This window comes from Hemiscyllium ocellatum, chromosome 3, assembly GCF_020745735.1.
Source record: "Hemiscyllium ocellatum isolate sHemOce1 chromosome 3, sHemOce1.pat.X.cur, whole genome shotgun sequence".
Taxonomy (NCBI): domain Eukaryota; kingdom Metazoa; phylum Chordata; class Chondrichthyes; order Orectolobiformes; family Hemiscylliidae; genus Hemiscyllium; species Hemiscyllium ocellatum.
In genome coordinates this window covers 30,310,726-30,336,389 of record NC_083403.1, presented here as the reverse complement: position 1 = coordinate 30,336,389, position 25,664 = coordinate 30,310,726, and the positions used below count along the sequence as shown (strand labels likewise).

At 43.5% G+C, this 25,664-nt stretch overlaps 1 protein-coding gene across 1 annotated transcript in view; it reads left to right on the top strand.

Annotated features, from left to right (window-relative positions):
- Positions 1–14,544: 14,544 nt before the first annotated feature.
- LOC132835226 (uncharacterized) overlaps positions 14,545–25,664 on the top strand; it is a gene marked incomplete at its 3' end in the record, with an annotated part of 44,961 nt that continues 33,841 nt past the window's right edge. Inside the window, exons 1-5 of the mRNA XM_060854596.1 lie at positions 14,545–14,726; positions 15,438–15,622; positions 17,955–17,975; positions 19,340–19,470; positions 20,172–20,372. Of these exons, the coding sequence (XP_060710579.1) occupies positions 14,545–14,726; positions 15,438–15,622; positions 17,955–17,975; positions 19,340–19,470; positions 20,172–20,372 (720 nt within the window). The remainder of the gene's footprint in view (positions 14,727–15,437; positions 15,623–17,954; positions 17,976–19,339; positions 19,471–20,171; positions 20,373–25,664) is intronic.

Sequence of the window (25,664 nt, the reverse complement as noted above, 5' to 3'; positions counted from 1 at the left end):
TGAGTTGGATGACCAGCCATGATCATAATGAATGGTAGAGCTGGCTTGAAGGGGCATGTTTGCAAGACACCTTAGTCAGCATACTGTCAAAGGTAGACTCTCTGTTTTCATCTCAGAATTTCAGCACTTGTGCCGAGAGTAGCGTGAGGTTATGCTGCTGTAACACAGAACACACTTGGAGTACTGTGAGCAACTCTGGACATCTCACCTTAGGAAGGAAATATTGGCCTCTGAGGCAGTACAGCACAGGTTTACAACATTGGGTGAGCTGCTTTCTTGAACATGCTGTGCAGTGTCTATGCTTTATGGAGCCTTGATATTAATTCCGCACAAACCATGGCAGTTGGTGTGTGTAGAAGCAACCACAGTCCTGTCCGGGAAGAAATTCCAAGTTTTTGACCTAGTAACAGTGAAGAAAGAAAGGATGATATAGTCCCAAGTCAGGGTGTTGTGGGACTTGGAGGGAATACTGTATTCTGGATTAGTGGTGCTGGAAGAGCACAGCAGTTCAGGCAGCATCCAAAGTGCAGCGAAATCGACGCTTTGGGCAAAAGCCAATACTGTAGGTGATGGCATTCCCAGGTGTCTGCTGCCCTTATTCATCCATATGGTGGGGGGTGTCACAAGTTTGGAGGAGCCCTGCAGGGTTTACTGCAGCCCATGCAGTGGATAGTATGCACTGATGCTACTGTGTGTCAGTGGTGGAGGGAGTGAATGTTTAAGATGATGGATGGGATGCCTATCAGGTTTATGACATGCTGCAGATTTGTTCCCTGTAATCTGAAGTAGCTTACGTTACTGAATTGCATTACGTAAGAAGCAGGCTGCTGTGGGAGATGACGGAGGAGTTCAGAGGGACTTTGACCCAATTTTTAAAGTCCTGTCAGGTCACAGGGGAAGTGCCAGAGGACAGCTAATTTTACAAGAAGGATGGCAGAGATAAACCAGTGAGAGACAAATACATGGAAGATGCAGATGCATATTGTGATAGACAAACTATTGGATAGCATTTTTAAGGGGAGAAGTAATCTTCACTTGAAGAAGGAAGGTTTGATCAGAGACAGTCAGTATGGTGTTATCAGTGGGAGGTCCTGCCTAACAAATTTAACTGAATCTTTTGAGGAGGTGACAAGGCGTGTAGCTGAGTGTTGTGAGGTTGATGGAGTTTGGATGAATTTCAGCAAAGCCTTTGACAAGTTCCCACTTGGGTGACTGTCAAAGAAGGTAAAGGTACATGCGACCCAAGGTAACTTGGCAAGTTAGATCCAAAATTGGCTTAGTGGCAGGAAAGAGATGATGGTGGTAGAAGTCTGTTTGTGCGATTGGAGCCCAGTGATGTACCACAGGGATCCATGCTGGGACCTTTATCTGAATGATGCAGATGAGAATGTAGGGAACTTTGATAAGTACATTTGCAGATGACATGAAAGTTAGCTGGGTGGTTGACAGTGAGGAAGGACAGAAGACACAAGAAAATTATAAATGGAATGATCAGATGAGCAGATCAGTGACAGGTGGAATTTAACTTTGTAAAGTTTGAGGTGCCAACCTTTGGGAGAAGTAACAAGATAAGGATTACTTGCTGAATGGTAAGTTACAAGGAAGTTCAATGAAACATAGATATCTTTGGATACTTGCCTTTGGATGCCTGTAGTCAGTAAGACGGGTTAATAGAGCAGCTACAAAGGTATATGGGGCACTTGCTTTATCAGTCATGGCATAGATTATTAGAGCAAGAAGGACATATTGGAACTGTACAGAACTGTGGTTAGGGCACAGCTGGAGCACTGTGTGCAGTTTTGGTCATCGCACTGTAGGAAGGATTATGATTGTACTGGGAGTGGGTGTGGAGATGATTCATCAGGATGTTGCCTGGGATGGAGTATTTCAGCTATGAAGAGAGATTGCGTAAGCTCAGGTTGCTTTACTGAGAGCAGAAAAGTCTGGGGCTTGGGGGAAATCCTGATAGAAATGGTGAAGATGGCAAGTAGAAAGCAGCTATTCACCTTCATTGAAGATTTAGAGAGGATTTGAGGAAGACCTTTTACACCCAGAGGGTGGTGGGAATCTGGAATGCACTGCCTGGAAGGCAGGAAACCCCACAACCTTCAAAAAGTACTTGGATGAGCTCTTGAAATACAATAATGTTCAAGACTATAGGCCAAGTGCTGGAAAATGGGACTAGTGTAGTTCGGGACACCACCCACGCCCTCCACCTCCTCCAGGATTTTCGCTTCCCCGGTCCCCAACGTCTTATTTTCACGATGGACATCCAGTCCCTGTACACCTCCATCCCCCATCACGAAGGACTCAAAGCCCTCCGCTTCTTCCTTTCCCGCCGCACCAACCAGTAGCCTTCCACTGACACCCTCCTTCGACTGACTGAACTGGTCCTCACCCTGAATAACTTCTCTTTTCAATCCTCCCACTTCCTCCAAACTAAAGGAGTTGCCATGGGCACCCGCATGGGCCCCAGCTATGCCTGTCTCTTCGTAGGATATGTGGAACAGTCCATCTTCCGCAACTACACTGGCACCACCCCCCACCTTTTCCTCCGCTACATCGATGACTGTATCGGCGCTGCCTCGTGCTCCCACGAGGAGGTTGAACAGTTCATCAACTTTACTAACACCTTCCATCCCGACCTCAAATTCACCTGGACTGTCTCAGACTCCTCCCTCCCCTTCCTAGACCTTTCCATTTCTATCTCAGGCGATCGACTCAACGCAGACATCTACTATAAACCGACTGACTCCCACAGCTATCTGGACTACACCTCCTCCCACCCTGCCCCCTGTAAAAACTCCATCCCATATTCCCAATTCCTTCGTCTCCGCCGCATCTGCTCCCATGAGGACCAGTTCCAACACCGCACAGCCCAGATGGCCTCCTTCTTCAAGGACTGCAGATTCCACCCAAACGTGATCGACGATGCCCTCCACCGCATCTCCTCCACTTCCCGCTCCTCCGCCCTTGAGCCCCGTTCCTCCAACCGCCACCAAGACAGAACCCCACTGGTTCTCACCTACCACCCCACCAACCTCCGTATACAGCGTATCATCCGCCGTCATTTCCGCCACCTCCAAACGGACCCCACCACCAGGGATATATTTCCCTCCCCTCCCCTATCAGCGTTCCTCAAAGACCACTCCCTTCGTGACTCCCTCGTCAGGTCCACACCCCCCACCAACCCAACCTCCACTCCCGGCACCTTCCCCTGCAACCGCAGGAAATGTAAAACTTGCGCCCACACCTCCTCCCTCACTTCCCTCCAAGGCACCAAGGGATCCTTCCATATCCGCCACAAGTTCACCTGCACCTCCACGCACATCATCTATTGCATCCGCTGCACCCGATGTGGCCTCCTCTACATTGGGGAGACGGGCCGCCTACTTGCGGAACACTTCAGAGAACACCTCCGGGCCGCCCGGACCAACCAACCCAACCACCCCGTGGCTCAACACTTTAACTCTCCCTCCCACTCCACCGAGGACATGCAGGTCCTTGGACTCCTCCACCGGCAAAACATAACAACACGACGGTTGGAGGAAGAACGCCTCATCTTCCGCCTGGGAGCCCTCCAACCACAAGGGATGAACTCAGATTTCTCCAGTTTCCTCATTTCCCCTCCCCCCACCTTGTCTCAGTCGGTTCCCTCAACTCAGCACCGCCCTCCTAACCTGCAATCTTCTTCCTAACCTCTCCGCCCCCACCCCACTCCGGCCTATCACCCTCACCTTGACCTCCTTCCACCTATCACATCTCCATCGCCCCTCCCACAAGTCCCTCCTCCCTACCTTTTATCTTAGCCTGCCTGGCACCCTCTCCTCATTCCTGATGAAGGGCTTATGCCCGAAATGTCGAATTTCCTATTCCTTGGATGCTGCCTGACCTGCTGTGCTTTAACCAGCAACACATTTTCAACTAGTGTAGATTTACAGCAGTTTTGTCAGTGTGTATTCGATGGGTCAAAGGGCCTCATTTATACTGGATAAAAGCAAATTACTGCGGATGCTGGAATCTGAAACCAAAAGAGAAAATGCTGGAAAATCTCAGCAAGTCTGGCAGCATCTGTAAGGAGAGAAAAGAGCTGACGTTTCGAGTCTAACTGACCCTTTGTCAAAGCTTTGACATTTTCTCTTTTGGCCTCATTTATGCTATGTGATTATATGATTCTTTGATGAAGTAGTTTTTTTTTTATGTTGGTGCTAATTGGTTAGTATGTGGAAAAAAACTCATACACAAAACAAATATCATATATATACAACATTTTGATCTCACATTGTTCAGTCAGGACTGGAAAGATTTTGAGTTTGAGTGCTGTTTTATTCCACTGGTAATGTGCCCCACCTTGTGGCTCACATGAGAACTGAGGAAATGCATTATAATTAGCAACAGATTTGACTCCAAATTTGTTAAGGGCATCATATTTCCAGAATCTTATGAGGAATTGCTTGCTTTGGGCAAATTAATCACACAAGTCTAAAAATTGTTACGAATAATTTTATGAGCATTTAAATAGCTCCTGTAAAATCCCTCATTTTGCTGCTTCTATTTTCAGTTAACTATTACAACAGCATAGAGATTGTACCAACAAGTAATCAAAGGTTTAACAATCTAAGTGTGGCTTCTGCTCATTCCTAATGAGGGGCTTATGCCCGAAATGTTGATTCTCCTGCTCCTCGGATGCTGCCTGACCTGCTGTGCTTTTCCAGCACCACACTCTTAACTCTGATCTACAGCATCTGCAATCCTCACTTTCTACAAGTAATCAAAGTGCTGGACTAATGATCTGATGACATGAGGTCTAATCACACAACAGCCACTAAGGAATTTAAATTTAGTTAATTAAGTGTGTCAGTGGTATTCATCAGATTGCTAGATTTGTCGTCAATAAACTAATTCACTAATGTCCTTTTGGCAAAGGAATTTTCTCTCCTTACCTGGTCTGGGCTACATGAAACCTCAGCCCTTTTTCTTTTTTTTCTTTTTCTTTTTTTTTAATTGACCCCTACATTACCGCCTAACTGCGGTAGTGCTTATTTTTCCCCCAGCACCCATGGTGTGTGTGTGCAGGTGTGAGACACAGTGAGAGACACAAAGTGCGTGAATCTTTATTCAATTTCCACCACCAGGAAGATAGGAAAACACCCGGGTGGCCAGTGACAAGCAGTGCCCTTCACATCAAAGAACAATGCTGTGTGATCACCCCAGCATGTAGTATCTGTGCAGGACAAATTATGACAGTATATCCTTTAAAACAGAGATGAGCACGAATTTCTTCTCTCGGAGGGTGGTGGATCTGTGGAGTCCTTTATGACAGAGAGATGCCGAGGCTGGGTCATTAGATATATTCAAGGCTGAGACAGACAGCTTTTTAATCAGTAAGGGAATCAATGGATATGCGGAAGAGACAGGAAGGTGGAGTTGAGGATTATCAGATTAACCATGATCTTGTTGTATAGCAGAACAGACTCAGTGGGCTGAATGGCCTTCATCTGCTTCTGCTTCTTGTGGTCTTATTGAGAGAGATCAGCATAGCAGCCCCAACCTGCCACCTCCAGTTCAACAAAGTATAGACTGTGGGTCCAAATCTCCAGAATGGGAGGTGAACCCATATCTTTCTGACTCAGAGTTTAGTCTGCGTCAGGGCTGACACACAATTATTGCTTTTAACTTTTGCAGTAGAGACAGGGGTTTGATTTTTACTGCCATTGCTTCTGGCTTCAGAAAACAAATCATCTGCTTTCTTGTTTTGCCAGTTATTCTTTAATCCAATGAAACAGACATCGTTATTTGGTTGAATAGTTCATTTGTCATGGTCAGTGTTTAGTTTTGAGTGTACATCATTCTTTGTGCTGTTTACAATGGCACCTCAACTTAAATCTAAGGCTATCCAACCTCCATCCATACAGAAAGCCATCTAAAAGGTGATGGGGGAAGTGGAGGATTTGGCGTTAGAATTAATCACTTTAATTAAAGAACAAACACCAGCAAAGGTGATGAATCAAATGGTTGCCTTTTGATCTATTATTTTTCATTTCTATGATGAAGAGAAATGCAAATACAGAAAAACATGCCCAAAATATGTCTGTCTGTACACAATGCTGGCTAACAGCCAGGGTAATTCAGGAAATATGGTTATTGAAATTATGTTCATTATCGTGCACTCTGTGTGAACTCCCTCTGAGCTCTCTGTGAACTCTATGTGAACTCAGATCAGCTGGCTGTGTGGAGACTTTCTCATGGTTTTTGACTGCACTGTATTTTATTCCCACTTTTGTATCATCTAGCTGCGTAAACTGCTGAGTCTCCATGCAAAACTGACAGCACAAAGGCAGTCTAGCTTATTAGGAAAAGTCGATACCATTTTAACTGTTTATATTTTGCAGTTTGATAGTTGGGAATTTCTTTGGCAAATGTTTTGTGTCTGTGTACTAGGTTTCTGACCCAAACCACGTGATGGATGTTCTTCGTCAGCATGCAGTGACTGTACATGAACCATACACAATGCAACCTTTGGCTGTTACTTCAGATCATGTGGGTCAACGCACAAGTTATATTTGGAATAGAATCTATGGAAATGCCAAGCTTTATCAAGTGAGTATGGAACTGAATTATTTGATTTGATCCACCTCTCCTATGGCTCAAGACCAGGTTTGGCCTTCAGTGAAGCAGATAGAAGATGATGGGGAAAATGGGCATAATTCAGTTTCCATTGAGTATTGGGCATTTTAATAAATCTTAATTAATCTTTGACAAATTCTTGTCTCTCAATTTTAATTACCATGTACTCTAATGCTGTGTCTTTGCATAGAAAGAGAAAGTACTATCCTTTCAGAACAGATGATTTAATCCAATTGGTCCAAACCACAGTTTCTGTATTACACAAATTACCTCCCATCTTAATTCATCTAGTCCTTTCTCTCTCATATATGTATCAAGTTTCCCCTTAAATACATCTATCCTAGAGGCACAAGTAATAAGGGTACAACTGTAACCATCAGTGACTTTAATTTAGATTGGATAAACTGAAGTTCACAGCTAGGACATTGGTCAGGCCACTGTTGGAATATTGTGTGCAATTCTGGCCTCCTTCCTATCGGAAAGATGTTGTGAAACTTGAAAGGGTTCAGAAAAGATTTACAAGGATGTTGGAGGATTTGAGCTATAGGGAGAGGCTGAACAGGCTGGGGCTGTTTTCCCTGGAGCGTCAGAGGCTGAGGGGTGACCTTATAGAGGTTTAAAAAACTATGAGGGGCATGGATGGGATAAATAGACAAAGTCTTTTCCCTAGGGTCGGGGAGTCCAGAACTAGAGGGCATTGGTTTAGGGTGAGAGGGGAAAGATATAAAAGAGACCTAAGGGGCAACATTTTCACCAAGAGGGTGATACGCGTATGGAATGACCTGCCAGAGGGAGTGGTGGAGGCTGGTACAATTACAACATTTAAGAGACATTTGGATGGGTATATGAATAGGAAGGGTTTGGAGGGATATGGGCCGGGTACTGGCAGGTGGGACTAGGTTGGGTTGGGGTAGCTGGTCGGCATGGACAGGTTGGACCGAAGGGTTTGTTTCCATGCTGTACATCACTGAGTCTATGACTCTAGTTCAGGTATAGGGCACACATTGACCATTTGACTGGCAACGATTCCCTCAGCTTCCGGGAGATGGGTCTGAAGAAGCCGTTCCTCTTCTGTGCTGCTGGCTGCTGTCAGGTTGGGCAGTGGCTGTGCACCTTAACAAGGCCCTGTGAATCCCTAATGTAAAGTTGGGATCACATTTAACAGGATTGCTGTGTAATTTGAGGCCCTTGTGTCAGATTCTGCCTGGAGTACCTGTATGAGAACCCATGGAATTTACTTCCTCTATGTATTCAGTAGTTTTAAAATTATGATACATTTTCTTTGAAGTCAAGGGCTCATCAAAATACACCTTTATCTCTGAACTAAACCACAGAAACTGAATTTGGCTGCAGTCTACAATTGGCAGCAAGATTGACTCTATGACTGTATGAGGCTTAGCCAGAATGCTGGGTTACTTGTCCAGTAATGTTAACCTAGGAATAGAATACCTGATGTGCATTTATTCATGTTGTGCTACTTATTAGGAGCCAAGATGTAAACACAATGGTTCGCCTGTGGAGATTAATGACTGGGAGGTGGAGAACACTTGTCAAAGCAAACGTGCCGCCAGTGTACTTACTTCTACAAAGAACAGAGATCAAGGGTGAGAAATATTCCCAAAACTAATTGTTTTATAATTCTCTAACTATTGATAAGCAAGAGCAGCATTGAAATCCGAGGTGAAGATACCTTTGTTATGGCATCTTCCTCAGTGTACCTTCTCTGGATATTCCTATGTCACATGACTGTCCCCAGTTGCATTGAACTGGTCTCTCATTATTCCAAGAGGTTGTCAAACAGCAATGTGGACACTTTTCAGCCTGTTGTGTCGGTGCTGGCACCTTGGTAAAGCTATACCACTAATATCAATGCTCTGACCTTTCCCCATAGCCCTCTCATTTTCTTTTCTCCCAGTCATTAACCCTTTATTTAAAAATCATTACTAAATTTGCTTCTGCCTTCCTTTAAGCATATTCCAGACCATAACACCTTGCTGTGTTACAAAGGAAAGTCTTTCCTCAGGCTGACCCTGGTTGCTTGCCACTTATCTTAAATTTGTGTTCTCCGGTCACCAGTGTTTCTGCCACCGGATAAAAATGTTGTCATATTTACTCCATCAGAACCACCTATGGTTCTGTCAAACTGTTTTAGCCTTCTCTGTTCCACCAAGCTTCTCAAAGACAAAATATTAGAGAAATAGAAACCTGAAATGAAAGTGGACAATGCTGGAAATGCTCAACAAGTCAGGCAGCTGAAGGTGTGAAAGTTAACGTTTTGAGCCAATGACCTTCAATTGGAAACTGAATAGGAAATAACTTCATGAATTTGATCAACTGGATGGCCTTATAGAGGTTTACAAAATTATAAGGGACATAGATCGGGTAAATAGGCAAAGTCTTATCCCCAGGGTGAGACAGTCCAGAACTAGAGAGCATAGGTTTAGGATGAGAGGGGAAAGATATAAAAGAGACCTACAGGGTAACTTTTTCACACAGAGGGTGGTGCATGTATGGAATGAGCTGTCAGAGGATGTGGTGGAGCCTGGTAAAATTGCAACATTTAAGAGGCATTTGGATGGGTATAAGAATAGGAAGGGTTTGGAGGGATATGGACAGGGTGCTGACAGATGGGACTAGATTGGGTTGGGATATCTGGTCAGCATGGACGGGTTGGACCAAAGGGTCTGTTTCCATACTGTACATCTCTAAGATCCTATGACTCTATAACTGAAAAGCAGGGATAGTGAATCAAAGTCAAGCCACAGGGTAGATGAGGGGGAGCAGGAGGATTTTGAGAGTCCTAATACGTGAATCACACAAAAATCTTAGCATCAGTAGTAATAGGGAAGGCATTTGGAATGCTGGCCTATAGTTTAAAAGGTTTGGAGAATAGGGAAGTCTTGCTAAGACTATAGGTTGATCCCTGGCAGGGAGAGATTTTCTTAGGAGGAGAGGTTGACTTGAGTACAGGTTGGGTCTGTACTCATTGGAGTTATTAATTGAGACTTACAGAACACCCTCCAATTTTCATTCATATATTATGGAATGGAAATCTTGTATCCATTATTCCTGGTGCTGTTGGGAGAAAGAATTCCTGCATGAAAACAAAATACTGCAGATGCTGGGAATCTGAAGTAAAATCAGAAAATGCTGGAGAAGCACAGCAGGTCTGGCCGCATTTGTGGAATGAGAAACTGAGTTAATGTTTACTCTTCAACAGAACTAGATCCATTATTAAAGAACTCCTACACCTTTAATAGGGTATCTAATCTTAACCTGTAACCATTAACATCCAATTGTTGCCCCATTCACTTTGAAAAGATGAAACCTTCTGAATTGCATGGTTTTGAGCTTTCGATCTGAATGAACACTGCAGAATTAAACAGCTCCAGCAGGATCAAAGAGAAGAATGCTGTTTGCTGTTCCTCATGGATTCAGGTTTTGTTTTGCACAGCTATAACTACACCGGCACGCTGCAGCTGCTGGGATTGGAGGAAGGAAACGAGGAGAATGTGAAAGATCCGGTGATGACAAAGGGGGCTTATCTGTCTCTCCTCTACCTTCGCCATTTGCGGATTAGAGAACTTCAGGTAACGGCTCATTAAGATCCAACTGTTGCCCCATTCACTTTGGAAAAATGTGGACTTGCGGCACTGTTTCTCTGTCTTGTGTGGCTCTGCTCCACATTTTACATTCAGCTGAATCCCATTTCACCAGAAAAATAAATTCACGCTCTACAAGAGTTAATTCGTTTGGCTGCATTTTGTGTAGAAACGTGGCAACAGATAATTGATGTATTGTTTTTGATAATTTTGGTAAATACCATTAACGTAAAACAGACAGGCTGGCATATGCAAAAGCCTGAAGGATCAGGATGTTGGTTGTAATCTATTACCAAGCCTCTTAATTCAGCTGCTGATTAAATTGAACTTTTGTGGAGTTAAGGTATTTTCTGTCATTTCATTCAGAGAGTCATCGAGATGAAACAGCATGGAAACAGACCCTTCGGTCCAACCCGTCCATGTCGACCAGATATCCCAACCCAATCTAGTCCCACTTGCCAGCACCCGGCCCATATTCCTCCAAACCCTTCCTATTCATATACCTATCCAGATGCCTTTTAAATGTTGTAATTGTACCAGCCTCCATCACTCCCTCTGGCAGCTCATTCCATACACGTACCACCCTCTGCTTGAAAAAATTGCTCCTTAGGTCTCTTGTATACCTTTCACCTCTCATCCTAAACCTAGGCCCTCTAGTTCTGGACTGTTCCACCCCAGGGAAGACACTTTGTCTATTTATCCTATCCATTCCCCTCATGATTTTATAGTCCTCTATATGGTCACCCCTGAGCCTCCAACACTCCAGGGAAAACAGCCCCAGCCTATTCAACCTCTCCCTATAGCTCAAATCCTCCAACCCTGGCAACATCCTTGTAAATCTTTTCTGAACTCTTTCAAGTTTCACAACATTCTTCCAACAGGAAGGAGACCAGAATTGCACGCAGTATTCCAAAATGTTTCTTTTGATCGTAGAAAAATTGAAAGTAGTATCAGGAGGAAGCCATTTGACCTTTCAACGATCTCCTTTTTAGAAACATTCAGTGTCTTAGTTTGAATTGATGATTTGGAGATGCCGGTGTTGGACTGGGGTGTACAAAGTTAAAAATCACACAGCACCAGGTTATAGTCCAACAGATTTAATTGGAAGCACACTAGCTTTTGGAGCGACGCTCCTTCATCAGGTGATAGTCCTGATTGACTGTCACCTGATGAAGGAGCGATGCTCCGAAAGCCAGTGTGCTTCCAATTAAACCTGTTGGACTATAACCTGGTGCTGTGTGATTTTTAACTTTGGTTTGAACTGTTTTCTGTGGGAGAGAATTCCACAGGCTCACTACTCTCTGGGTAAAGAAATGTCTCCTCATCTCAGTTCTAGATGGCCTCCCCTCGAACTTTAAACTGTGACTCCTGGCAATGGACATCTTAGTCATCTGCAACATTCTGTTCAGCCCTGTTAGAATTTTATATGTTTCTCTGCGATCATCCCTCATGCATCTAAATTCCAGCAGATATAGTGCTAACCAATCCAGTCTCTCTTCTTACGTCAGGAATCAGTCTGGTAAACCTTTGTTGTACTTCTTCCACAGCCCGGACATCCTTCCTCAGAAAAGGAGACTGCACACAATACTCCTGTTTTTGCTACCACAGTGGTAACCTCACTTTTATCTACATTATCCTTTATCTGTCATGTATTTGCCCACTTACACCATTTCAAGAATGTGGTGCTGGAAAAGCATAGCCAGTCAGGCAGCATCCGAGGAGCAGGAGAATTGACGTTTCGGTATAAGCCCTTCATCAGGAATGAAGTCCCCACTTTCTCCCACTTATACCATTTGTCTAAAACAAACTGTAGCTTTTCAGCATCCTCTTCACAGTTTATCCTTCAACCCAGCTTTATGTCATCTGCAAGTATGGAGTTATTTTATTTAATTCCCTCATCTAAATCATTAATATGTACTGTTAATAGCTGGAGTCCAAGCACCAGTTCCTGTGGTACCCTACTAGATACCAGCTGCCACTTGGAAAAAGCCCCATTGTTTCCTCTTCTTTGTTTCCTGTCTGTCAAACAGTTCTCCATCATTGTCAGTACACTACCCCAATCCTGTTACTGTTACTACAATCCTCACTTTCACCCAATCCTGTTACTGTTAATCACAAACCTTATGCTTTGGGAAAAGACTGTTTAAATATGAATTTGCTAACACTTAACTTGCTGTTTGCTATTTTGCACAGCCATTCTGCTAGGTGTTAATGTGCTAGTGATAACAGCTTTTTGTATTATGATCCTTTCCTCTGCAGCGAGTCTGTTTAGGAATACTGAACTACTTCAGATCCATTGAACGGACTCTGACTATCAGCATCTGTGGCCTGACCCTGAACAGGGACCGGTTGGTTCGCACTGCAGCAGACACGTGCTGGATAAATGCAGCAAAAGGAGGCCTGGGGGTTGGAGATGGCATGGGCTCACACTCTTATTTATATAACACGCCTGCAGATTACAAGGTATTGCATTAGCATTTCCCACTATGTTGCTTTCTTCAGGCATTTTCTGGGTTAACTCATTGGGAGGAGGGGGCAGACTTTGGGTCGTCTCTGCAGTGGAAGAATGCGCTGCCACTGTCCTAAATGTAGGCATTTCTCAGAATCTTACAGCACACAGAGAGGCCATTCAGCCCACTGTGCAGGTACCAGCTCTTTGAAAGAGCTGTCTGTCCAATTTAAAACCAGTTTTATCCACATGACCACGCAAGTTAATCCTCTGCAAAGTTCATCAACAGATACCAGTCATGGTTCATGCTAACCTTGAGAAGAGGGATCGCTGGGTGCAGGTTTCCTGGAATTTTGGTAGTTGAGAAAAGTAGAAGACAAGGGAAGGAAATATTCAAGGCAGAAGTGAAGCTGTTTCGACTCTTCCCCCACCTCCCTCTGTCACAGTGGACATAGAACAACTGTGACCCCACACTGTGCTACTAATAAATGCCCATAAGCACAAAAGGCCACTTTTGAGAGGGGGTGGCCCCTCTATGTAAGTGATAAGGGCAGGTAGTATGAAAGGAAAATAGTTGGGTGGGTTGGCACTGTTGAGGTACCTGCCACCCCTTCACCACCTCAGTAACTGGGTGCTGCGTGAGAAGGCCCATGGGTGATTATCTCACCCTGCCATCCCTCAAGTGGCCAATTACCACCCAGTGAAAGGCCTCTACCCATCTTGGCCCAGACTGTCTGTCTTCCTGCCATTCCTGGCTGCTTTCCTGACTGGTTGACCTCATGATGCCAAGTCTGCCAGGTTTTAGCCTCAATCTGGAGGAAATTGGGGCATGGATAGGGGTGACAGGGGTTGGCAGCTAATAGTCATCCCCTTGCCTTTGCCTTTTATTCCTCTGATACCCCACCCCCACCATGATCCCCACCTCAGGGTACCTCACACTCACTCCCCACCCTTGTCCAGCTCTTCATTGGCTGTGCAGCCTGGGCCTCCAGCCATGTTCTCCAGCTCCCAGTGTGCTGCACACCTGATTGGCTGGTAGCTTCTAAGAGGACAGGATTTCAGTGTCAAGGCGCCTGATAGGTGGAGAAGCCCAGAAGTCATTGATTTGCTCTGGATGCAGTTGGCTTTCTGGCTGGTGGAAGTCGGGGTTTCATCGCCCCCTCAAGTTGCCTGCTCCCCACACTTAAAGTCATAGAGATGTACAGCATGGAAATAGACCTTTCGGTCCAACTCATCAATGTTGACCAGCATTTGGCCCATTGGCTTCTAAACACTTCGTATTCATATACCCATCCTGATGCCTTTTAAATGTTGTAATTGTCCCAGCCTCCACCACTTCCTCTGGCAGCTCATTCCATACATGCACTACCCTTTGCGAGACAAAATTCCCCCTTAGATCCCTATCAAATATTTCCCCTCTCACCCTAAACCTATGCCTTATAGTTCTGGACTCACCCTAATCCAGGGAAAAGACCTTTTCTATTCACCCTATCCATGACCCTCATGACTTTATAAACCTCTATAAGGTCACCCCTAGCCTCTGTTGTTCCAGGGAAACAGCTCCAGCCTGTTCAGTCTCTCCCTATAGTTCAAACCCTCCAACCCTGGCAACATCCTTGAAATTCTTTTCTGAACCCTTTCACGTTTCATGAAATCCTTCCGATAGGAGAGAGACCAGAATTGCATTCAATATTGCAAAAGTGGCCTAATCAATGTTATTGCAGAGACTACCAGATCTTGGTCATTGATTCTGCAAGCGCACTTGGTAACAAGTGAAAAATAGTGGTTAGTCGAGCGGTGATGCAGGGGTTGTGATTTGGACTTTTGATGGGTTGGGTTAGTGACTACTGTTAGGCAGCAGCAATGATGAGTCAGCCCGATGCCGATAGGGGTGTGCATGATGTGGAGGCAGCTGCTGTGAAGTGTACCAGTTCGAAGGATCAAGACAGTATCAAGGATGGAGATAATGTTGGCATGATTGAGGAGAGCAGTGTCACAAAGTCAATGTTGCAGCTGAGGGAAGTGCACAGCAGGGCTGACTGGCCCAGGTGAGTCAACCAGTGGTTAATGAAATTAACCAATTTATACATATTGGAATTGGTGTGACAGGAAGCAAATGTTAATCGACGAGAATTGTTAATGTATGAAAAAATGTGATTGAGATTGCACACTGCTTGTAACAAGTTACATCATTCTGCCATTATCATACATCATGTTTTATCTCCATTCAGCCTCTTCACCATTCTTTTTGTATTTGCTATGAATCTTGATTTATTGCTCCCCAGTTTATTTTGTAAATCAATCCTGAATTTATGCCTTGGAAACACATTCACTAAAATGAAATATCATCTTTGTTGCTGTCTGCATTTGCTCTAGCTCCAGTTGCTCATGCTCCCTATTGATGTGTGAATTATCTGGAGTAGCTTGTTAGCAAGTGAGCTTGCTAGTTGTGTAGCTGCCTGAGGTGAGCATCTTGTGATCCTGACACAAGGGTACAGAAACATGCAGCACTTTAATCTGCTCAAGTTTAAAGTGTTGCTATGATAGATTTGGGACATCCTTTTCTCTCAGTTCCATATTCTACTCAGTGGCTTGATAATACGAACAGCAACTTGTAAAACTCTGGATGAAGGTTCAGAACAGCATAAAGGCCACTCTGTCTTTAAAATAAAGGTACAAATTGGGCTTACTTCCTTGTAGAAAGAAACAGTGTCAAGAGGGTACCTTATTGACCAATGTTTATCATCCTGCTTCCAGAGGTGTGTGACTGAATTTATGGAGTTCTCAGAGATTGAGAACCATGATGATTTCTACACAAGTGAAGAGGGTGTCATTCACACTCAGGATCAGCGAGGGATTTATATCGTCTATGATGTGGCAATAAAGGATCTAACAGAGTTAGAAAACCAGTTGCTACTCCTTGTGACCCAATATATTGAGAAAGGTAGGTGATGAATCATCGTGTGTGTCTCCCCTCCAGCTGTAATGACTCCCCTCACACTGCTTCTCTCCTTTAAAGGATCACTGTCTTTCCTGTGCAAAATGTTTTCTCACAAACCTGTAGGAGCAATAGCATTACTATTGCATGAAACCCTCACAAGTGAAATAGCGTCAGAATGAATCACAAAACCTGAGCATGTAAGAATGCATAAGAATGGCCAAATATATAACTTACCCACAAATATCCCCATTCTCATTAATGGGGAGTCCAGAACATCAGTGCAAAAGGTAAAGGCTGAAGCATTTGTAACAATCTTCAACCAGAAGTACCAAGTGGATGATCCATCTTGGCCTCCTCGTGATTCCCAACATTACATATGCTGGTCTTCGAACAATTCAATTCACTTTACGTGTTACCGAGAAATGGTTGGAGGCACTGGGTACTGCAAAGTCTATTGGTCCTGACAACATTCCGGTAACAGTAATGAAAAAGTGTCCTGCAAGATTTGTTACACTTCTAGCCAGACTGTTCAAGTATAGCTACATCACAGGCATCTACCCAACAAAGTGGAAAATTGTCCAGGTCCTGTCCACACACAGCTAGAGTATTGTGTGCAGTTCCGGAACCCACATTGTAGGAGGGATGTGATAGCACTGGAGATGGGGCAGAGGAGAGTTACCAGGATGTTGCCTGGCCTGGAGAGTTCCAGTTTATGTAGAGAGATTGGATAGACTGGGATTGTTTGCCTTGGAGCAGAGAAGATTGAAAGGGGGCATGACTGAGATGTATAACATTATGAGGGGCACAGATAGGGTAGAGACGAAGCAACTTTTCCCCGATGGACGATCAATGACTGGGGACGTAGATTTAAGGTGCAGAAGGTGCAGAGTGGATGTGGGGACAATCCTTTTCACCCAGAGGGTGCTGAGATTCTGCAACTCACTGGCAGTAAGAAACATTTAAGAAATATTTAAACGTGTACTTGCAATGCTAAGGTATACAAGGCTATGGGCAGACCTGATGGGCTGATGGGCCTTATTTTGTGTTGTAGATTTCTGCAACAAATAGCAGGACAAATCCCATTAATTACCAGCCCAACAGTCTACTCTTGATCATCAGTAAAATTAATGGAAAGCGTCATCAATGGTGTTATCAAGCATCAATTGCACAGCAGTAACCTGCTCAGTGACACCCTGTCTGGGTTCCGCCAGGGTCACTCAGCTCCTGACCTCATTACTGTCTTGGTTCAACAATGGACAAAGGAACTGAAGTCCAGAGATGAAGTGTGAGTGACAGCCTTAACACCATTTGACTGAGTGTAGCATCAAGGAGCCTGAGCAAAATTCAAGTCAATAGGAATTAAAGTGATAACTGCACTGCTTGGAATCAACACAGCACAGAAAAAGATGGTTGTGGTTGTTGGAGGTTGGTCATCTCAGCTCCAAGGCAGCTCTGCAGGAGTTCCTCAGGGTAGTGTCTTAGACTCAACCATCTTCAGCTGCTTCATCTGTGACCTTCCCTCCATCATTAGATCAGAAGTGGGTATTTTCGTTGATGACTGCACTATGTTCAGCACTATTCGCAACTCCTCAGATACTGAAGCAGTCACGTTCAAATACAAGATCTGGACAGTATCCAGGCTTTGGCTGACAAAGGACAAGTAACAATTATGCCACACAAATGCCAGGCTATGACCATCATGTGTAAGAGATGATCCAGTCCTTGACATTTAGTGGCATTACAATCACAGATTGCCCCATTGTTAACATCCTGCAGGTAACCATTGACCAGAAACTCAACTGAACAAGCCATATAAATGCTGAAGCTACAAGAGCAAATCAGTGGCTAGGAACCCTGCAGTGAGTAACTCACCTCTGTGTACAAGGGCCAATAAAATATGCTGGAAAAAGCACAGCAGGTCAGGCAGCATCCGAGGAGGAGGAGAGTTAATGTTTTGGTAAGGATCCTTCATCAGGACTGGGGAGGTAGAAGGGGGCTGAGAAATAAATAGGGTGGGGAGGAGCGGGGCTTGTGGGGGGAAGGTTGGTTGGATGGTGATAGGTGGACACAGGTAGAACATGATTGTAATAGGTCAGTGGGAAGGGTGGAGTGGGTAGGTGGGAAAGGAAGATGGACAGATAGGTCAGGTTAAGCGGGCAGAGCTGAGTCAGTAGGCTGGATCTGGGATGAGGTGGGGGGTGGGGAGATTTGGAACTAGTGAGTTCCATGTTGAGGCCACATGGCTGTAGGTTCCCGAGGTAGAAGATGAGGTGTTCCTCCTGCAGTTTGCTGGTGGCCTTTTCTAGGTGGTGGAGGAGACCCAGATGGGCATAAGAACAGGGGAGCAGGAGGGGGAGTTGAAACAGATGGCCACCAGAAGGTGGGGTTGGTTGATACGTAACAACCAGAGATGTTCCCCAAACTGTTCTGCGAGTTTGCGCTCGGTCTCTCTGATGCAGAGGAGACCACATCGAGAGTACTGGATGCAGGAAATGAGGTTTGAGGATATGTAAGTAAATCTCTGCCAGATTTGGAATGATCCATTGGGGCCTTGGAGGGAGGTGAGGGGGGAGATGTAAGCACAGGTTTTGCACCTCCTGTGGCAGCATGGGTACATGCTAGGTATGGAGGGGGTGCTGGTGGGGAGTCTGGCCCGAACAAGGGAGTCACGGAGGGAACAATCCCTATGGAATGCAGATGGGTTTGGGAGGGAAATATGTTTTTGATTGTGGGGTCTGACTGAAGGTGGTGAAAATGGCAGGCGATGGTGCACTGGATTTGGAGGTTAATGGGGTGGAATGTGAGGACCGGGAGATTCTATCCTTGTTGTGGTTAGGGGTGTGGGGTTCAAGGGTGGAAGTGCGGGAAATAGAAGAGATACGATTGAGGGCATTGTAGATCACGGGGGATTGGAAATTGAGATGTCATGGAGTGGAATAACTCATACTGGGAGCAGATACGGTGGAGGTGGAGGAAGTGGGAGTAAGGGATTGCATTTTTACTGGAGGGGAATGGGAAGAGATGTAGCCAAGGTAGCTGTGGGAGTCAGTGGGTTTGAAATAGATGTCAGTGTTGAGTCAGTTGCCAGAAACTGAGAGAGGTCCAGGAAGGGGTGGGAGGTATCAGAGAAGGCACAAGTCAGGAGTATGATAGAGTACTCTCCACTTGTCTGGACAAATGCAGCTCTCACTATTTCTAAATGACAACTAAGGATGGAAAACATATGCTGGCGAGCCAGTAATGCCTGTATCTCATGAACAAAGAAATTAAAAAATATTCTGAATGCTAGGGAAAGAATGTTACATGCAATATTGTAACCTAAATATTACTGAGGAGCAGAAAAGCCATCTGCAGTCATGACCTGGAGGTGTCGGTGTTGGACTGGGTTGGACAAAGTTAAAAATCACACAACACCAGGTTATAGTCCAACAGGTTTATTTGGAAGCACTAGCTTTCAGAGCGCTGCTCCTTCCTGACAACCACCTGATGAAGGAGCGGCGCTCCGAAAGCTAATGCTTCCAAATAAACCTGTTAGACCACAATCAGTGATGGCAATCAGCATTTATCATTTGAAATATATATAAAATGGGGAACATATCCTTTAGTTTAATTTTCTTTTATTAAATAGTTATAAAATACAGCAGCATTCACACACACTGTCTTACTGCTGAACTAATATTTCTGTCCATTCATTTTTGAAAGGTCAGAGGACTTGTCAAGGTTCCTCTGTGGGAGGGTCGCAGTGTGGGGATAATGATCTTCCAACCTGGGCCCACTTGACTGTCGATCGCTTTGCTGTTTTGTTTGATCTGTGGAGGTGTGAAGCAGCATTTCTGGAGAATAAACGACAGGTGAATAGATGAATAAGGTTCTGGGAGCAGAATCAACAGATTTCACTCTTGATGAAACAGGAGATAAATGAGATCATTGGATAAAAGAATAAACCATTTATTGTGGTCTTTGCATATTATGTGAGTAATTGAGAGCAGTGTTAAAGTTAACAAATCAATATGGAGATTGAGGAAATGAAAGCAGCTTATTGAGGTCTGTGCTATGTTCTTTATGGCCTGCATGATGCATATGTTGTCGTGTCCATATAGATAACATACAGTGCACAATACATACTTCAAAGAGGTTATGTTTTATTGTAGTGTAATAATTTAGTGTCTCAAATCTAAATTTTAAAAATGGCAAACATATTGTAAGACACATGAACACATACACATCAAGCTGAACCCTGGAGAGCTAAATTGATCAGGATGCCTAGAATTGTACTAATCTCCTTGTCCCATTCATGAAGAAAGGGAGGGCAGTTGGAAGAACAGCACAAGGAGTACCCAACATGTTGTTACCCACTGCCAGTGCTGGGAGCAAGGGGCTTAGTTGGCTAAGTTGGCTAAGTTGGCTAGAGAGCTGGTTTGGGTTCAATGCTTACCACTGTCTTCTCGTTCTCAGCCTGAGGTGTGCTGACAATCAGGTTATGGATGGGGGCAGGGAGAGTTTATAAGAAATGTTCATTTATGTCTGATAAGTTTTTGTCTGTTTTATTCAGCTATTGGACAGTTATTTTGAAGCCTATCAGCATGTTTTTGATGTGGAAGAGCGGTTTGCCTTAGCCCAAGTTATTGCAGACATCATGCACAAACGTCCACGGTTCAATTTGAGCAGTGAGTACTTTGTGAAGACCTATCAGGCTGAATGTACTTGTTTGAAGCTTCACTTACAACTTATAAGTGACATTTTGAACAAACAGGTGAGTGCAAGGAAATTGTTATCCCCATTCTGTAGAGTGATATTAGATAGTAAAATCTACTTTAAAATAGTGATTTAATTATATGTTTTTTAAATTCACTCTTTGGCCAGCATTTATTGTTCATCCCTAGTTACCATTCAGAAGGTGGTGGTGAGCTGCCTTCTTGAACTGCTGTAGTCCATGTGCTGTAGGTAGACCCCTATGGAAGGAATTCTGGGATTTTGACCCAGTGATAGTGAAGGAATGGAGATATATTTCCAAATCAGGATGGTGAGTGGCATACAAGAGAACTTGTAGGTGGTGATCTTCCCAGGTATCTGCTGTTCTTCTCCTTTTAGTTGGAAGTGGAAGGTGATCTTTGGTGAATGAGATGCTGACTTCTCTTACTTACTGAACTCATCCATTTCACCAGCTTCTCTTTTTCCCTATCCCAGATTTGGGGACATATGCAATAAAGAATTGATTCCCAAAAATTTGCTTTGTACGTACAAACCTCAAAGCTATTGGTTAATACCAAAATCTTCTGTTGTGAGCAACAAAATGGTCAATTTCTAAGAATGCACTCAAACTTTCTGAAGAACTGAAACTTAGTTGTGTTAACAAATGTGGTATTGTCCTGAAGACTGATTATCTTCAACAGCATGAATTATTCTCAGTGACCTTTACTAATAGATGCATAGACTGGCAAACCCAGGAATGACAAGCAGGCTGGAATAGAAACAAACCGGAGGAAAAATGGGATTCACATTTCAGTGGTAATTTCATACTTGACCAGTCAAATATGTCTCTACTGCAGCTAGGACCTACTGAAATTGTGGAAGATCACCTATAGAAGAAATCCATCAGAAGTGAATAATAGAAATTGCAATATTAGATTGGTAGCCTGAGAATTTTTGCCACTCGTCTTAGAAGGTTGGGAAGAAGCGAATTTTGAGAAGATATGTAGCGCAGGTTGCGGTTCTGGATATAGGTTTGCTCACTGCGCTGGAAGGTTTGTTTTCAGACTTTTTGTTACCATACTAGGTAGCATCTTCAGTGAGCCTCCGAATGAAGCACTGGTGGTGTAGCCACTTTCTATTTATATGTTTGAGTTTCTGAGAGTTGGTGACGTCATCCCCTGTGGCGATATTATTTTCTACGGTGATGTCATTTCCTGTTCTTTTTCTCAGGGGGTGGTAAATGGGACCCAGGTCAATGTGTTTGTTGATAGAGTTCCAGTTAGAGTGCCATGCTTCTAGGAATTACTTTGTATGTGTCTCTGTTTGGCTTGTCCTAGGATGGATGTGTTGTCCCAGTTGAAGTGGTGTCCTTCCTCATCCATATGTAAGGATGCTAATGAGAGAGGTCATGTCATTTTGTGGCTATTTGATGTTCATGTATCCTGGTGGCTAGTTTTCTACCTGTTTGTCCAATGTAGTGTTTGTTACAGTTCTTGCAAGGTATTTTATAAATGACATTAGTTTTGCTTGTTGTCTGCATAGAGTCTTCCATGTTCGTTAGCTGCTGTTATAGTGTGTTGGTGGGGTTTGTGGGCTACCATGATGCCAAGGGGTCTGAGTAGTCTGGCAGTCATTTTGGAGATGACTTTAATGTAGGGCAGAGTGGCTAGGGTTTCTGGACGTGTTTTGTCTGTTTGTTTGGGTTTGTTGCTGAGAAGTTGGCAGACTGAGTTCATTGGGTACCCGTTCTTTATTAATACACTGTATATGTGATTTTCCTAATCTCTGTGTAGTTTCTCTGTGCCGTAGTGTGTGGTGACTCATTGAAATAATGTTCAAACGCAGCTTCATTTGTTAATGTTGGGATGATTGCAAACAACATATATGGACCAAATATTGATCTACAAAAGGAATCTTCCGAACATCCACAAAATAACATGACCCATTGTCACTAGTATCCTTACATGAGGAAGGACACCACTTCGACTGAGACAACACATTCATCCTAGGACAAGCCGAACAGACATTTGCATGACAATTCCTAGAAGCATGGTATTCCAACTGGAACTCTATTAACAAACGCATTGACTTGGATCCCATATACCACCCCCTGAGAAAAAGAACCGGAAATGACATCACCATAGTAAATGATGTCACCACAGGAAATGACATCACAACCCCTCGGAAACTCAAACATATAAATAGAAAGAGGGCTACACCACCAGTGCTTCATTCGGAGGCTCACTGAAGATGTTATCTAGTATGGTGTTGAAACGTCTGAAAATGAACCTTTCAGCTTAGCGAGCTAACCTACATCCAGATTGGGAAGAAATTAGAGCTTTAACTACAGTCTGCAATTAGCTGCAAGAGATTAAAATTAATTAGAAAAGAATTCTAATATTAAATAAATTGGTTTCTGAAAGACTAGGACTTAATGGACTGGTGCCTTTTATTCTGCCATTTAAATTCTTAAACAACATGCTAGAAAATGCAGTGCACGAAACTATTACGTGATTAATCTTTTTAATGTCCTGGAATGGTTGAACCAAAATACTGTGTAGTATATTTAACAATATCTTAAGTAATTGTTCTTCATGCTCATCTGTAGCGTAAGAAAGCTAAAGAATTTTGTTAACAGGGTATGGACTGGTGAAGTAGCGATTTTAAAAATAACTGAATTTAATCTAGGAATTTAAAAAGTTTATTTTAAGAAAAAATAAAAACTTACTACGCAGAGGTAGACATTCAATCAGACCAGCATACCTTTACTGGTTTTTGAGAATAGGACGAGCCTTGCCACATCACATTTGGACCATACTCTGTAAATTCCTCCTCAGGTACTTTCTAAAATGATGTTTAGAAACACCTTCCATACCTTTTTGGAGATGTTACCAGATCATGACAGCTCTGTGAAAAAAAACTTCTCATTTCCCTTCGAGATCATTAAATCCATAACCTCTAGCTATTGATCCATTTTCCAAATGGAATATAAAAACCTATTACTTTGAAAACCTCAATGACGTTACCCTAACGTTTCTGTTCCAAGGAAAACAGTGCTAATATTTTTAAAGCTCCTTTTTTTGTTTTTAAGTTTTCCCCATTTGGCTTCATTTCTAAGATCCATCCCTCCACGCTGCTGTCATTTATTCTCTGATCAATATTGCATAGCCACCTCCTCTTTTCCCTCCTTCCTTGGCTCATCTGAAGACTCTGTATACCAGAATATTGAAATTTCTATGCCTTCTTGACTTCCTTGCTATCTCTTCCAACTTTATTTGTTCACTTCCCTGCTTAACCTTCTGCTAAGTTCATTTAAACCCTCCCCAACAACACTTGCAAACCCCCTCTGAAGGATTCTGGTCCCATTCCAGTTTAAGTGCAACACATCCATCTTATCCCACTGCCTCAGAAGTGGTTATGAAATCTGCTATTGCATTGGTGCAGTGCATATGAGATTGTTCATTGCGGATACTTACCCCATCTTAGTGCCATTCCTCCTTCACGTCTTGCATACCTCATATATACTCACTCACCCAAATCATGTACTTCCTAATTACACCTGGAAGTTGTTGAAATTCTCAACAAATAAATAAACAATTATCCATTCAAACTGTATTTGAAACCAATTTACTCCTCTTTTGAGCTCATAAAATTGCAATAAAACACGCAACCATTTGGGAGGGAGCTAATTCTGCTCAAGTGCTCATAAATCTGTAAACATAGTCAGCCAACCAAACAAAATTTTTCAAAATGTTTTAATTCTACTGATGTCTAATAAACCTGTCAATTAAACAAGGCAAACAATTTCCTTCAAAGCTAACTGTAAATAAGTCATGCTGCTGGAATTTGGTCAAGCATTTAAAATGAGATTCCTTTATACATCAAGCCCTGCTGAGCCCAATGCAGTCATGGCTTTGGCCAAATAAAGGGTGAGTTATCTGTATTGCTTTTTCAAAGGCTCAACAGATATCTATAGCTTAGATCAATAAAAAAATTAAAGGACAAAGTCTGGAGGGACATGGGGCCAGGCGCAGGCAAGTAGGACTCGTTTAGTTTGGGTATTATGTTTGGCATGGACTGGTTGGACTGCAGGGCCTGTTTTTGTGCTGTATGACTCCATGACTATGACACAGTGACCAGTTGACATTTTAATATCTGACGCTCAATTCTGTTAAATGCATAATAGCCATATATCCATGGAAGAAAGTACTGTGATGCATCTAATCAATGTAATGATCACTTACGTTTAAAAGGTGGAGCCCTTTGATCAAACAGCTGGACAAGCTCCCAGCTAGGGGTAATAAATAGCGCTAATGTTTGTGCTTCACAATTGCTAGGCAATTACCATTTCCAATGTGAGAGAATATAATTATCACCCCTTGATGTTCAATATTATTACCATTCTTGAACATCCAGCTGTCAGCATCCATGGAGTCACCATTGGCCCAATCAGAGGCTAGGAATTCTGGCTACATGTCTCCCCAGTGCCTAGCCGAGAGGGACAAGTCAGGAGTGTGATCTGGATGACATCAGCTCCAATGACACTCAAGAAGCTTGACCCCACCCAGGAGAGAGCAGTCTGCTAGACTGGCAGCACAACCACCATCTTCAACGTTCTCTCCCTTCACCATTAACATGCATAGCAGCCAAGGTTCCCCTGATAACACCTTCCAATCCACGACCTCTGCAACCTGGAAGGACAACGGTGGAAGATGCATGAGGAAACCATCGTTTGCAAAGTTTGCCTCAAAGCTATACACTATTCTGACTCGGAAGTATATTAGTGGTTCTTCACTGTCTTGGACATGAATTTCTAACAGCCAATTCTCCAAGGTGATTAGGGATGAATAATAAATGCAGGCCTAGCCACATCCCACACTTAATACATTACACCTGCAGCCTGTAACTTGATATTGGAAGAAAGCAACCCCATTTAAACTCACCTGTCTCAAGGTTTCTGCCAGGGTCCTTGAACTGTGTGACCTGATGTGGCTATAGGAACCACTGCACCTCCCTGAATATATCAAACTGGAAATTTAAAACTGGTGTTAGCATTTAAAACACTGAACCGAATGTCACTTTGTGTGAGTGTCGGGTCAGCATCTGTCACATTTCCTGTGCCAGTCAAAATGATGGACTGTGGGAATCTGATGAGAATTGAAATTTCAGGTCCGTGTCTCCATTGTTAGTCGTTTGCCCAAGCTTTTGGATGACAAAATCCATCTCCGAACAGAGCAGTAATATACAATGACACAGACTAGGGGAGATTGATGCTCAGAGAGAAATGGGGAAAGAAATATGGGAGGCCACACTGCTGATAAGATAGGGAAGGTGACACTTAGACAGGGAGACT